The 15791-nt window shown below is 32.9% G+C and overlaps 1 protein-coding gene across 1 annotated transcript; it reads right to left on the reverse strand.

Moving 5' to 3' along the window:
* Positions 1–475: 475 nt before the first annotated feature.
* Positions 476–10923, reverse strand: LOC120071117 (3-oxoacyl-[acyl-carrier-protein] synthase II, chloroplastic). The gene is made up of 14 exons (XM_039023178.1): positions 10196–10923; positions 8959–9164; positions 8673–8876; positions 8222–8332; positions 8007–8102; positions 7134–7179; positions 6966–7045; positions 6476–6544; positions 6159–6243; positions 1831–1985; positions 1670–1750; positions 1409–1468; positions 1123–1286; positions 476–877 (listed from the first exon to the last, which is right to left on the reverse strand). Exons 1-13 carry the CDS (start codon positions 10596–10598, stop codon positions 1170–1172), a joined length of 1713 nt encoding a protein of 570 aa, XP_038879106.1. The 5' UTR covers positions 10599–10923; the 3' UTR covers positions 476–877; positions 1123–1169.
* Positions 10924–15791: the final 4868 nt, after the last annotated feature.

Raw genomic sequence — 15791 nt, forward strand, 5'->3', positions numbered from 1 at the left:
GTTAATTAAAACATTATGAGCCCACAATGAGTTGGTTACACAAGTGAAACCACCCAACTCAACTATATTGTAAATAAGCATTTAAGAAAAATTTTAGATTAAATTGTTGCATATTTTAGAATATACAAATTGTTAGCATAAATTTTAAATTTTAAATGGCTACACATTTCAAAATACATTAAAAGTAAGGTCTTTTTCAAAAACAGGAGAAAAATGAAAAACATCTATTAATATCTATCACTATCACTATTTATCAATGTCATTTTGTTATATTTGAAATTGTCATTTAAAATAATTACCCTTAGATGTAGTTTAATAAGAAAGGACATTTAAAGCATCCATATTAGAACTTTACAAAGAGAGTTTCAAAAAACTAATCTAAACATAGCTCAATTACGACACTAGTTATCAAATGCTTCTTGCCTGGGAAGTTAAAGCTTTTTATGGCTAAATATGAAATCGAGGTTTTTGGGAATGAGGCAAATAAATCAAAAGGAATTATTTAGCCTCAAAGATGCTTATACAATGCGATTAGGACAATGAAAACAACTCTTCAATTAGCGGTTCCATCTACATGGAAAATATTGCAGATCAAAAGGGATTGGTTTTTAGTCTTTTTGTTTTTGTTTTTGTTTTTTTTTTTTTTTTGGTTTTTTTGGGTCTTGTTTATCAACGCCGTAGACGCTACCTTAATTCGTCAAAATTAACATAGTACTACACAACTGGTTTGGAAAATGTTCTAATGTTTACCCAGACGGTCATTGGCCTGTATCCTGCTCGATCACAAGCGATTGAACGGCCAACCGATTTGCGTTGCTGTATGTCTTATGAAACAATCAACAGACAACATGGCGAATATCCCCACAACAGTCAGCAACTGCAAGACAACAGCATTTAGACAGTCTATACAAAGTTCGATTAAAAAGGGTAAAAAAACAAAACAAAACAAAACAAAGTTTAGTTGTTTAAGCATGTATGTGCTCGTCCATTATTTCAGAAATTCAAATCTCCTCACTCAAAAAATAAAAATGCATACATTCACCTCTTATATCAATATCGAACAATTGAAAACATGGAAAGAATGAGATGAAAATAGAGTGAGGAGAAAACAAAACAACGTACCTTGTACACATTATAGGCTGAACGACTCTCATTTCAGTTTAAGTGTTTCACTTGTATGGGGCAAATAAGATGGATGAATTGTGGCCGCCAAAGCCAAAGGAGTTGGACAGAGCGACCTTGATTTCCAATCTTTCTTTCTTTGGGCCCACAAGTATATTTGTGTCCTGTAATTCATTTTGTTGGCAATAGAGTATGTTAAGAAGTAAAAGAAGATCAAACAATTTCCATAAATTATGTAATAGATCATGGAAATGTGAAACAACAATCCTCATAACAAGCAACATACCACTCCTTTATCTGGGTTTTCTAAGTTAATATTTGGATGGATCCATCCTGTTCTTATGGCCTGTATCAAGAAGTAGTCTAATATCAGCAACTTAAATGTAACTGGAAACAATATATTTAATACTCATGATGACAGGGTAAAATCGTATCTAAAATCAGGAATGCATATCATGAATCAACTGATAGTTTTCGTCATGTTATGGATAATCTGAATGACAGTTTTTGTCATTCAATTTTAATAATCAAGTTTGATAAATCTCACCTGTATGGTGGCAACAGCCTCAACAGCACCAGCAGCCCCTAGTAAGTGGCCAACCATAGACTTCGTGGAGTTCACTCTTAACTGCAAAATCATTGCTATGTTAGCATGCAGAAACTAATATTTTAGATAGAAGTAAGAATTATATTTGCATGGTTTAATACCTCACGGTTCTTGCCAAAACAATGTACAAGAGCCTGATATTCTTTGACGTCTTCAGCCAGCGAAGATGTTGCATGCGCATTTACGTAATTCACATCTTCCTTAGATATTCCAGACTGAGCTAATGCCTTCTCCATGCAGAGAATAACTCCAGTCCCTGTTTAAAATGCCATATAAAGCATAATACAAGATGTCATAACTCTGGAACATGATTATAATAAATTTGGGTTTATTAAACTTGAGATTGGAATGCTTGGTGTTGGATTATGTCAAGGACTATGTAATAAAAACTTAGGTTTGAATAATTCGTATTTGGGTTTGAAGTGAGGATTTATATTTTGTAAAGGTTCACATTTAATATAAAAGGTCGGTTAAATTTATGAAGCAACAAACTTAATCTATGAGATAGACGCCTCTAAAAATGGAAAACACACCAGTGAGAGTTGTCCTTCTAAGAATATCTCTCTTTCAAAATCTCACCTGCACTCCCTTCTAGTAAACAATAGAAATAGACACCGTTGTCATGATGCCACACCAAGGGACCAACCTGGGCTCTAGTTGTCTTCTATCTCATAACCGCTCAAGAAGGATATCTTAGGCTAGAAAGAATTGTAAAGAAGATTTTGTGCCCTCTTAACCATTGCATGTGAGGATTCATTAAACTGAGGATCAAACTCATGAAGTCAAGTGGTTACCAGCCTTTGCAATAAAGACACCGTTGGCTAGTAGACTTTTTAACTGTCTCAAGGTCTCTCTGGTTTCAGATAATAAAAAATACAAATTCAATTGATGCTAACTGTTTCCTTCTCAGAAAGGTAACAGAAATAGTTTCTGAGAGGATACTTGCACTTCTCAAAGATTTAAGGAGCCCAAAAAAAATTCTGCCCTTCAGCTTCCACTGTTTCATTGCTTGGGTGTAGGATTTTTAGACGTCTTTGAAGGAGGTGTGGGAGGTTGTGAGATTTAATGTGTCTTTATGGGCGTCTGTTAATCAAGATTCTTTTTGTAATTATCGGCTTGGTTTATTCTTTTGGATTGATGTATTTCCCATGGAACACTCCTTTTGTGGACTTGTTTTTTGTATGCCCCTGTACATTACTTCAATTTCTCAATGGAAGCTTGGTTCGTTACCCAAAAAGTAAAAAAAAATAAAAATAAGAAAGAAGAAAGAAAGAAGTGATGGGTTGTGAACCAAGATTCACTTCATTCTCATAGGGTTTTAAAGAATAAAGTGAGGTTTTCCCTGAGTATTTCTTTGTCCGTTGGATTAGAGCCAAAATCTCGCTGGTTGAATGAAATATACCAAAAGAGCAAAGCCAGGGAACTTGACCAAAGAGTTACAAGAAACCTCCCCAAGTGATCATGATGTTATTTATGTAGGAGTTACATAAATAATTAGAAAGTTTTAACTGCAAGAGGGAGAAACAGAAACTGCCTAGGCCTAAATTTCAAGCTACAGCTCTGGAAAATATTCCTCTTCATTCTTTCCAACCAAAACTCCCACAAGAAAGCATACGCACCTGGTGAACAAAAGAAAACCTCAGGTTTTTTACAGTATTTGGATTTCCAAATCAACTAACAAAGCATAGTAGGGAGAGTGGCTGGTCCACAAATGAGAGAGCAACAAAGGGACTTAATGAAGAAACACCCAGAGACTTGAGGAGACATCTTTTATCTGCATCAAAGAATAGGGTTGGAAATAACCAACTCTCTCGGTTCCTTCAGTTAAACTTAAATCAAATTCTATCTTTAGACCTTAGACAATAAAATCATCTTAGCTACTAGTGGGCTGATGAGAGTCTTGGGAATTGAGCAGCAAAAGATGCCTTCCGAAAAACAAGCCTACATAGCTTGGCTATAGAAGATCATGGGCTTTTCATACTAGCATTAAGAGCAACACTAATGGACCAACCCATGGCATCCTTCGATAATACTGTGGCTTCTGGTGGCTCCTTACTCCGTCAACTTGTTAATGGTGAATTGACTTTCTACCCTGAACAGCACCTATCTGGATTTGCCCCATTGGTGATGCACATTTCCAAACATTGAATTTCTATTCCATCCATCCCTCCCTCTAAAAGGTCGAAGGATGTAATTTCCCATCACACTCTCTTTGTCCTACACTACTATGCAATTTTGCTTATCAACTCCAACACTCAACTAATCCTTCCAACTTGGTTCTTCTCCACAAATCGTTGCATCTCCCCCCTCGTTTGACTCAACTCTTTGCATTTTCTTATTAGCTACTATCCTCTAACGATCCAGCTCCTGTAGAATTATCATAAAGAAGAAAATAAATAACCATTTATCCGAACACAATTATGGAGGTTTCCCTCACTCATACCCTCCCATTTCCCCACTCCAACCCAGCATTGTATACAAAATTCTTGGATCAACAATTAATAGATAATAAATCAAGGAAGATTCCGCTCCCATTAATCATCTCTTTATAAATGATACCTGATAAAAATATCCCTTTCAAACATATACACCCAGATGACAATGAAGAAAAACTATAGATAAATCCATAGAGAAGCTACCCAATCATATTAAAGATCATTTTACATATCCAGCCAAAACTGCAACCAAAAGAGAAGGAAACTGATTAAGACAACCCAGGAAGCAAGCAAAGTCAATGAAAGTCACTAGTTTGTGAAATAAACAGATAACCTTTGGAGCCACAGGCAAAGTGCGAACACTCAATTCAACTTTGCCAGTATCCACTATTGTAACCACACCTATCTGCACCACCTTGCAGGTAGCAATCCTTGGTTATATGCCCTCATCTCCTTGCAGTTAAAGCAAACACCACCACGCCAACACCATAAATTCCTTGCTCATCCCTGTAACCACCTTGGTCAGCATTAAACCTGTTATCATCCACCACCACTACCTCTTTGTCTTGTTACTTCCACCTTTGCACGTACCTCTCATGAGGCACACCTTGCATGGATGACTTTCCCAAACCAATGGCATCAATGGCCAAAGAACAACCATCACAATTTGCCTTAGATTCGGTGTGCAAAAGACTCCACAACTCTTTGGCTCCAAGAAGGGAACTATATCCCTTTTGGTCACAGGACCACTTCACCTTCACACTCACCCTTCTTTCCCGATCTTTACCTTCACACTCTACTCCCTCTCTTTACTCTCTCTCTCTCTCTCTCAAGTCTCTCTCCCTTCAAAATAATTTTCATACTTGATCTCCGGAAATTGGCATGCTAGCTTTAATGGGTTTCATGATTTACATACTCCATTAAACAATAACTACTTCTACTAGAATAAGTAGTCCGTTAAGATTCTGCACTCTTCTAAACTCAGTAATAATCTTAACTCTTCTAAACTCAGTAATTCCTTAATCGAGAAGAATGCATTCATCATAATAATCAAAACTATGAAATATAAAGAAAAAACATAAAATGCATACAAAAGAGTGCATGTCTTACAAACCTTTATGACCTTTGAACAGTTTATTTTTTCTGTTTTTAAAATGTAAAATCTGAGAGAACTCTGGGAGAGGAGTAAATAAATCAGTCACAAAAATTAAACACTACACAGTTAAGAAGTACGATAAAGTGTAATATCAGTATTGACCTCAAGTTGTATAATGTCCTAGATTGAAAAACACAGAATCATCCTACTGATATTTTTTAACACATTATGATACATGTAGGGGTGAAGATTTGGAACCAATAATATCTAAGAGAGAGTAGGAAGACATATCTTAAACATATTTTTGTTTCTCTTTACTATTGAAGTGAAATTTTACATATTCTATTAAAAAAAATGCTCAATCGTCTATACACAAACACACATATCCCCGTACTTATAAGAGTTCAATATCATTATTATTTAAGATTTATATCACATATTGATTTTGATAAACAATGGAGTTAAGAAATCTAATTCAAAATTGAATCCTCAATGATTGACTCCTTTTTTTTTCACATAACTTAATAGTTCACTTGAAAATTACCTCAATTAGAAATTATTAAAGACTCCCTCCATGTTCCTGTATAGATTCTATCAAATTTTTTTAGTTCATGGGGCCCAGTAAAAACCATATCATATCATAGAAAGTGAACTACTTGGGGAAAATAATCGAGATCATTCAATGTGGTGGAGTTCCATAATTTAAAATTGTAAAAATAATCCAATTAATTTTGCCAACTTAAGCAAAGTTCAACTAGTTAAGGGAGGTTGGAGATTTGCATCCCCCACCACATAGTGGATGAAGTTAAAAAAACAATAATAGCAGTAAAAAATTCCAAACAAAAAATTGAGGAAAAAAATAAATCCATCAAGTTCTTGGATAATGATAGAGGATTACCATCAGGGTGTGGTTCGGTCACATGATAAGCATCACAAGTGAAACTTCCACCAAGAAATTCTGCATAGATTTGAGCACCCCGTTGCTGCAATTGGGAATCAGGAAATAGCAAATTATCTAAGATATTTTACAACAAATACATGCATAAAGTTCAGCAATATTATGAAACATTATGGATAAGATGACGTTGGAAAAAATAAAATGAGGCAATGATGAGAAATGCTGCAAAGCCTGGGACAGGAGGAAGCTCCAGAAAAATAGGCTGAGAGGAAAATATTCATATGAAATGATAATTAAAAGAATAACACTGATCATACCTTCGCGTGCTCTAATTCTTCTAGAAGCAAAACTCCAGCTCCCTCCCCCATAACAAATCCATCACGATTCTGTATAAAACAAAGATGCTAAGCATCAAATTGGAGATAAACAAGCACATCAGGTTTATGATTTTAAAGATTACCTACTGGTGACTTTTGACACATTTTTTAAGTAAGAAAGTTAATGTTGCATAAAAGTATATTCACCATTGTACTTCTATTTTGTTCAGACTTCAGAGAAACGACATATTGAACCACAGAAAACAGAAATTATTATATTTTCCTATCAAGAAAAACTAAGTCCTGTAACTAGTTATTCCACCTTTTTGCAAGTTAAGATTAGGATTTTTTTAAAAGAAAGTTAACCCAGGTTTAAGACATTCCATCTTCATTGTTGATATTTTATTTATTCATAAGCAAAGTTTTTGTTTACTGAAAAACTATGATTCAGACAATCGGAAAAGGAAACAAAAAATGAAGCTGACATTACAATATCCCAAGGCCGTGAAGCTTTGGTAGGATCACTGTTTCTTTGTGAAAGTGTATTGCAAGCAACAAAACCTCCCAAACCTAGCAACAGTAAAATAGGATAGATTCACTTCAAATATCTCAGGCAAAAAGAGTTAAAACTTTATTAACATAACAAATAGAAAAATACCAATGGGTATGATTGCTGCATCTGAACCTCCGCAGAGCATTACATCCTGCACATAAAAAATAATCAGAAACAACTCTGACATTTAAATTGTTACTTTTCAATATTACTATTTTCTAAAACTAAGCTTGTGCCTCCATTTAAACTTCATTTTTAAAAAAAAAGGGTAGTTCAGAATATTATTCTTAAATGCAATAAGAACAGAGTAAAGCACATGGAAAATTTCAGTTGACTTGGGAATACTGTTTAGGATACTAATATAAAACACTTCTCTAGTAAGCATTTCTAGGGGAAAAATGTACTCGTTTGCTTATGAATGCCAACCACCCATTTGCTTGCTTATGTAGGAGGAGAGCGAATAATAGCAAAGGAGTGCAGATTGTGCTGCATAAGGATTGTTATGGATACAAGGGAGCAATAACCTGTGTGTAAAGATAGTTAGAAAAGGACAAACAAGAGGCTTGCAGTATGTAGGTAGACGAAGGGAGGGAAGAGAGGAAAAGTCTGTGCTGCAAATTCGGTGGACTAGAGTGTCTTTACTCTAGAATCTTCTAGAGTTTCTAAGCCTCTCAAGCGTGCAGCACTCTGTAATCTCCCATATTTTCCAAAATATTCTTTGGAGCCTATCAACTAGCTTCCTCCAAGGCACTTTGAAGTGTTTTTGAAATTTTCAAATATATTTTCTGTCATGTAGCCAAACTTCACAAGAAAAAAATAAATTTATTGAAAAGTACTTTACTGAGGTAATAGCCTTGTTGGGATATTGGAAAAACTATGGCAAACACACAAGTAGTCAAGTAAGTTGTATACCAAGAAAAAGAGAAGGCTGAAACTAGATAAATCCACTCTTTATTTTCTAAGAAAGTGATTACTTACAGCTTCGCCTCTAATTATGTGATTAGCAGCATTTAGTATACAAAAGTTGCTCGTAGCACAAGCTGTAGAAATTGAATAGTTTGGGCCCATCCATCCCTACATTTTCAAAATAACTATTTCACAATAATGTTAAGAAGCAAATAGCTCCAATACCTTAAGAGTTTCTCTTTTCTTTTTCCTTCTAATTTACTATGTAAATAAAAGGATTCACTGACCAGATCCATAGCTAGCATGGCAGAACCCATGTTAGTAGTTGCAAACGGAACACAGAAAGGATTCATCTTCTTGTATGAAATTCGCAACGCTTCAATTGCATCATTAAAGACCTATTCAATTAAGTTAATCGGAAGAAGTTTTGATAAATAATAATAATAATGATGAAAAATGAAAAATAAAAAAATAAAAAAATCATAGTAGCACATTGGCAATTAAAAGAAAACGATAAATTAACATAAACAATGAAACTGCTTCTTTTTTGTCCCATATTAGTAAAAGTCATGTGGCTATCATGTAGCATCTGTCAGTAAAAAATCATTTGAAGGATTAAGATAACAGAACTTTCAGGTTACAATTTTACAAGTAATCTTTTTCCGATGTAAATTCACAGATTGGTAATATTAACCTCCAAACCACTCCCCTGGTATCAAGCATAGAAATAGGGATTACCTTCATGCCTCCCATTGCCGAACCAATCAGTACTCCACATTTAGTTTTATCCAACTCTTCTGCAAGCTCTTTTGTAAATCCACCATCCTCTAGGGCTTTCTTGCCAGCAATAAGCATGTAAAGCATAAATTTATCCATCCGCTTGGAGAATTTTGGTGCAACCCATCCATCGGTAGAGAAAGTTTTAATCTCTCCAGCAATTCTCTGAAGAAGAAAAGAATTAGAACTCAAACAGACAAACAGATAACACTGGTTTCAGGAATTTTTTGGATGAAGGTATATTTACTGTGGGGAACTGGGAACAATCAAATGCCTCGATTTCGCTAATTCCACTGACACCCTCAAGCAAATTTTTGTAGAAGACGTCAAGATCATGCCCCAAGGGGGTCACCACACCCATTCCAGTGACAACTACTCTTCTTTGTTTTGTATGGTGTTTCTTTTTGCTTCCCACATCTTCAGCTGGTTGAACAGCTACAGCGACAGTCTCACCTGGAGTTTAAATAAGATGACAATACAATAATCAGGTTCAGTGTTCTTTCTGTTCTTTTAACAGAATATTCCACACTGCCCTGTTTCTACTAAATAAACTTTTTCACATCGAATGAAATCAGAATCCAACAGAACATATCTAAACTATATACAGAACTCATACCAACTTTTTAGGATCATCGAAACTTCATACTTGCAGGAGGACCATGACAGTTGAAACAACAAGCTTCAGTGTATTGATGATAGACATACAAACTCCAGAATTAGGTAATGGCCAAGCTGGGTTTAACAAGACTATTTATGTTGAGGACAGATAATAATTACTGGTCACACAACCCAAAAAAATATGTAGGTTTTGGGTTGAAGCAACTCAAAAATATAATAAAGCCAGGTTTGAGAAATGCAGACCAGAATACTGAAAGCCAATTAAAGGCAATAACGAATGACATAAACCAAGATCTGGCAAGTGGTAGAGAGAAAGATGACACTGCATGACAATGAGCAAAATGAAACACTGCAAAAGACAACACTTCGTGTGACTCAAAAAAATAAAATAAAATAACAAAAAAAAAAAAAAAAGGTATGGGCATGAAGAGTTGAGTCAGAGACAAAATAACAAAGGCCACAACACTGCAACGTGATAAATGGATTCAGCGGCGGTGGAAAAACATAAATGCAACTTAATTCGATACACTCGTTCTCTCCCGATGAAGTCGAAAAGTAGAAAACAAAAACAGATAAATCTGAATCGAGCCAAAAGCAAATACATAAAGAACGCAAGAACGCAAGATTCTTGCCAAGAAGTGCTTTAATTAATCCAATCACTCCTTCCTTCGACAGGTCTATTCAAGAAATCAGCAAAAATAAAAATTAGGTAAAGAAAAACCAAAGGTTCCAGTCCTAGTACAGCGAAAAGCCAGAAGCAAGAAGGCATACAAACAGATTCAAATGAGTCCATATAAAAGGAAGGCAGAAATGCAAGGTACAAATTCCAAAAAAAGCCATAAATTACAAAAGAAAAACCGAATCACCTGAACGTGAAACCCGATTCGCACGTCTCTGGCGGCGGTTAACAGGAAGAGAGTTAGGTCGAAAAAGTAAAGAGAAACCATTATTGCCTAATGAAGCGAGAGAAGAAAGCGCATAACGACTGTTACAGTAGTCATCGCAAGGTTCAAAAGCGAGACAAGAGTTCATAAGGTCATGAATATTGAATCCACGGAAAGAAGAAATCAATCCGGTATTGAATTGAGAAGTAATAGTATAACATTTAGAGAGGGAGTTCTTCCTTCTGGAGGTGGATGTCGATCTTGTCTTGGAAGAAGAATGGGGGATGGATGAGGCATTGAGGGAATGGTCCTTGAAGCAAGTAGCAGACATGCAAGCGGCAACAAGCCAAGTACAGAAAGGAGAAGAAACAGCAAAGGAAGCCATGGAAGAGTGAAGGAAAGAAGGAAGAAGGAAGAAGGAAGAAGAAGAGGAAGAAGAGATTGTTTTGTGTTACAGAGATTGCGTTACAGCGTTGTTGTTGAGAGTAAGAAGAGATTGATTGAAGAAGGTTGCATTTGGAAATTGTTGAAGAGGAAGTGTTGAAAGCGTTGAAGAAGAGAAGCGCCAAGTATGGGGTTGAAGCAATCTGAGTCGTCTGAGAAAGAGAACGACAAGTGCTCTTCTCTGCAATCTCTCTATTTCGCTTTCTCTCTCTACAATTGGTGGAAATGGAGAGGAAGAAGCCTCAGCCTTTACCTTACCACGCTACAATAATAATTATATTATCACCAGAAATATTTTCCCCCTTTCTCATTTTCCTTTTTCACTCTTTTATTCATTTCTTTTGTAATAAAACTATTTTTTTAAATAAATATATATTGATATTCTATCATTTTCAAATATAACATAAATAAATAGAAAGGGACATTTTTTTATATTTAAAAATATTTTTAATAATTTTTTAAATTTAAAATAAGTATCTAAATATAATATAATTTAGTTTATAAATTTCAAGATATTAAAATTTTATATTTGACATTTGAAATAATTTTTAATTAAGTTTAATACATATTTTGAATTTGAGAGACTCATAAATTTAATTTACAGTGTTCTGTAATAATTTAGTTTTTGATTTGTTTATTTTAAAAATTAAGGCTATAAAAATTGATTTTACCTCTGAATTTCTTAAACTCGTTATCTATTTTATATTAATATTAGTAAAAAATCAAGTTAAATTTTAAGTACGAGAAAAATAATTTTTAAAATTTTGTTTTTGTTTTTAGAATTCGAACGAAAAAACACAACAAAAAATGGTTACCATATAAAACCTATATTTTTATATTTTCATTTTTAATTCTTGTATTTCCAATGAATCTTAAATTTACTATTTGTTGTTGAACTTTTCAATAACTTTTTGTTATTTATTAGAATTTTCATGATAAAAATTAGAAACATGTTCACGTATTGTATTTTCTTATCTAAAAATTATTACTATTATTTAGTCAATTTCGATATAAAACGAATTAAATTTGAATAACTAAATTTAGGATGAATTGAAATTGAATAAACTCCGAGGAATCGAGATTATATTTTAATATTTTTTAGTTCTTTAATAATAATAATAAATAAAATAAAAAAACAGAGATAATCCAATGAAATAAAAATGGTGGCCACGTGGTGGAGCGTAGGCTTTTTCTCAAGTTCGACCCTTGTCACATTTCCGGCGTTTTTACATATATGTATTATTGAATATTCTAATTAGATGCTTAATTATTCTCATATAAGTTATATACTTGTATTGATCAATTCATTTAACATTTTACTAATTTTAAAAATTGGCAAACACAACTTAATTCTATGGTAATTAATATAATTGTTTTATGAAAAGATATATATTTCTAAAAGTTACAAATTGTGACTATATTAAATTTAAGATCAAATTATAAAATTTGTTTATACGATTTGGGAAAGTCAAAATTTAGGAAATAATTCAGGTGTAAGGGACCATTTATTAAAAAAAGTTATCCAAATATTTGGACTATTTATAAAATTTTATCAAATTATAAAGACTAGATTCTAACTTTTAAACCATAAAAATTAAATATAACTTTTTCTTGACCATAAGGACCAAATTTATAATTTAACCTAAATTCAGTAATATTTTAACCGAGTGGTATATGTATGTATGTTGACTATATTATAGCTAGAAAAGTTGTAATGTGCAAATAATTACAACAACAAATTAACAATATTTCTTCTTATTTCTTAAAAAAAGAAAAAGAAACAATCTTTCATCTTATTATAAGTATTTATAATTTTGCGCACAAATATCAATTTATACTGCATATTTTAGAATTGTACCAATCTAAACTTAATGTAATCATTTTATTAGTTTAAATCCTGAACTTTTAGAGATTGTATCAATTTAAACCTAAAATATAAGTGTATTGATTAAAATCTTGAACTTACATAAGTAAGTAAATTTGAACCTTTAACTTTCATAAGTATATCTAAATAAAACATAATGAATGGTTTCAATTGATATAATTATAAAAGTTTAGGATTTAGATTGTTACCATTCTAAGTTTAGAACATTTAGGCCCCACTTGATAACTTGTTTTTGAGTTTTAGTTTTGTAAAATTAAACCTATAAACACATCTTTCATCTCTAAGCTTTTTGCTTTATTATCTACTTTTTGCACATGTTTTCAAAAACCAAATCACAATTTGAAAACTAAAAAAGTGATTTTGTTTTTGTTTTTGAAATTTGGCTAAAAATTCAATTTTTATACTTAAAAAGATGTAAACAATTGTAAAAAAATGTGAGAAAATATGCTTAATTTTTTCACACCGAATAACAAAAAATGAAATGGTTACTGAATTTCAAATTGAGAGTTATAATCTACTTGATTCCGAGAATATGAATATTATTAATATTAAATGTTTATTTAAATAATTAAACGTGGTCTTTTTTTAACGACATAGAGTTATTTGAATTGTTAAAGTGAGTATAGATGATCAATGTTCAAATTTTCCATCCCAATTTGTTATTCTTTTTAGGGAAATTATTTTAAATGATAAAACTGTTGAAAATATTTACAAGATATAGCAAATTTTTCGAATTATCAATGACGCTTATAGACTTCTATCAACGTCTATCATTGATAATTTTAAAATTTTACTATATTTTATAAATATTTTTATTTACTTTTCTACATTTAAAAACAACCATTCTTTTTATCACCCCAATTTGTTGTTGATAATCAAAGGAAAAAAAAATATTCGCCCCCTCCCCCTAAATCTAGCATGGTGTAGTCATTTTTATGAAATTTATAGTAGATAAGACACCGAGGAAAAAAAAATCTAAAAATATAGTACATTTTTTTTAATTTACAAATACGATAAATATTGACTACTCAATTATTGATTTTTTTAAAAAAAATTAAATTTACCCTCTGTTTGTTAGGGCACTTCTACTTTTTTTTCCCCTTTTTCCGGTTGGTACAGGAGCCGGAGTTGGAGGCACGCGTGGGTGGTGATGTTAGTGGTGCAAGTGGAGGAGTCGTCGGTGGTGGAGACACCGAAGGTGGAGTTGTCGGAAGTGAGATTTGAAATTCGACATTAGTTCGAACAAGAAAGTTGCAACGTCGTTGATGAACGCGAGGTGGAGCGACCTTCAGATGGAATAGACGAGAGAAAGGGCTCGAGCCGTCAAGGACAATGATAACGGTGTGATCACAGGCGAAGGGTGGCGACGAATGGCGCGCGGGACAGAGAAGATGGATTTTAGGGTTCAGGTGGAAAAGACTCAGATAGCAGCAATTACAAGATCAGGGAAAAAACAATTCAGGAGGTTTGTTTCTGATATTTCTTAAATTAAAAGCTATCATTGATAGCACATTTCAATAATAACAATTGATATTATATTTTCCAAATTGAAAATTATTGTTGATTGTAGCTATCAGAAATAGCAACTAATAACACATTTTTCAAGTTGAAAGCTATCACTGATAGTAGTTATTAGTGACTGATAGTAGTTATTAGTAACTATCATTGATAGCTGCTATCACAGTGATAACTTTTGATTTGAAAAAATTGGGAAAAAAACATGCAAAATGGTGGGTTGGACGTGGGTTTTTTAGTCTTTTATAATTATTTTTTTTGCTATATATACAATTATTTTACCTTTGTATTACATAGTCTATTATTTTGAGCTTGAATGTCATTTATGCAATTCACCCTCATTTTTACTCTATACTCTCACTTTCTTCGATTTTAATCTTAGAATATGATAAATATTGAAATTGTTCCTTTAAACGTCAATAAACATCGTAATCGTTACTTTCTATTAGGTTTTTATTTGATGAAATTTGGAAAAGAACAAAAACATATCATTATTCGAGTTCAATTGATTATTATAAAATATAGTGTGCTAGTACATGTTATAACTTCAAAACTGTACTTTTTATTCTTTTGGAAAAAGATATATTATTCAATAACTAGACTAAAAGAACCCAATATCTTAATACATAATGAAATGAAATGATGAAAAAAAAAATCCTCAAAAGCATATGGCCCAAAAGGAAGCCTCGATCGTCTTTCTCATGAGAGGATGAGTTATGCATAACCAAAAGCAAATTGACACAATCCTCTATTATGAGACTACTAGTAACTTTGTTTACACAAACGATGATAGAAAGTAAACTACAGATAATCAATTCTCCCCCTAGAACTTTGATTTCATCAATAACAATATTAACCTTAGTAAAGTCCAAGGGGTGATTGTTCGGACAAGTTGATCACATAAAAAATTTTCTTTGGTTAAAATTTATGAGTTTTGAAATATATATCTGCGAATTTTTCTACATTGATTGAGTTTAATTTTATGCTTGACTTGACTTTCACTGAAATTAGTGAATTTTTACCATATTTATTTTTCCTTTATTTTTTATTTTCATACGATTAGTGAGTGTACAAAGATTTGATAGAAGGTGAATATACACTATTAACATGTGTAAAGTAAAAATTGATTTTTTTTTATTTTTTATTATTTTTTTTTTTTATGATCCAAATTATGATCCTTTTCAAGTCAATGTACAATGTATTAAATACATGAGTTATATTCATGTTGGCAATCGATATATATTGCTTTATAAGTGTAATGCCGAGAGTCTCATATCCATTTGGAGGACAAACTCCTCGTATGGAGCAAAATGCCTTATTCCTCTGCATTCATAATAGATACCGTACCTCCTTTGTTGAGTCTTTTCTTATCTCATCTGTAGGAAGCTCTGTAAGCCTTGCACTCCAAACTGATGGTGTGTCGATGTTCTCCCTGACGCTGACACTTTCAAGCACCATTAGCTCACGAGCTCCTTTGAATTTGCATTTATTTCTTCATGGGGCTTGGACCATGTCTCCCGAATAATCTCAGCATATATAGTGCAAGACGGTTCCACATATCGGTGTGGAAGTGCATTGACTTATTAATCAAGCTTTTGATTTATTTGAAGCTAGCTGAAAAACGTATGTGCGCTAGAGTGCGACTCGCTTCGTTATCATCTATAAAATTACTACCATTTTTCAATGTACAACTATAGTCATAGCCAAGGAAAAACATGAGAACGAAGGCATATA

Source organism: Benincasa hispida, chromosome 2, assembly GCF_009727055.1.
Source record: "Benincasa hispida cultivar B227 chromosome 2, ASM972705v1, whole genome shotgun sequence".
NCBI classification, from domain to species: Eukaryota; Viridiplantae; Streptophyta; class Magnoliopsida; order Cucurbitales; family Cucurbitaceae; genus Benincasa; species Benincasa hispida.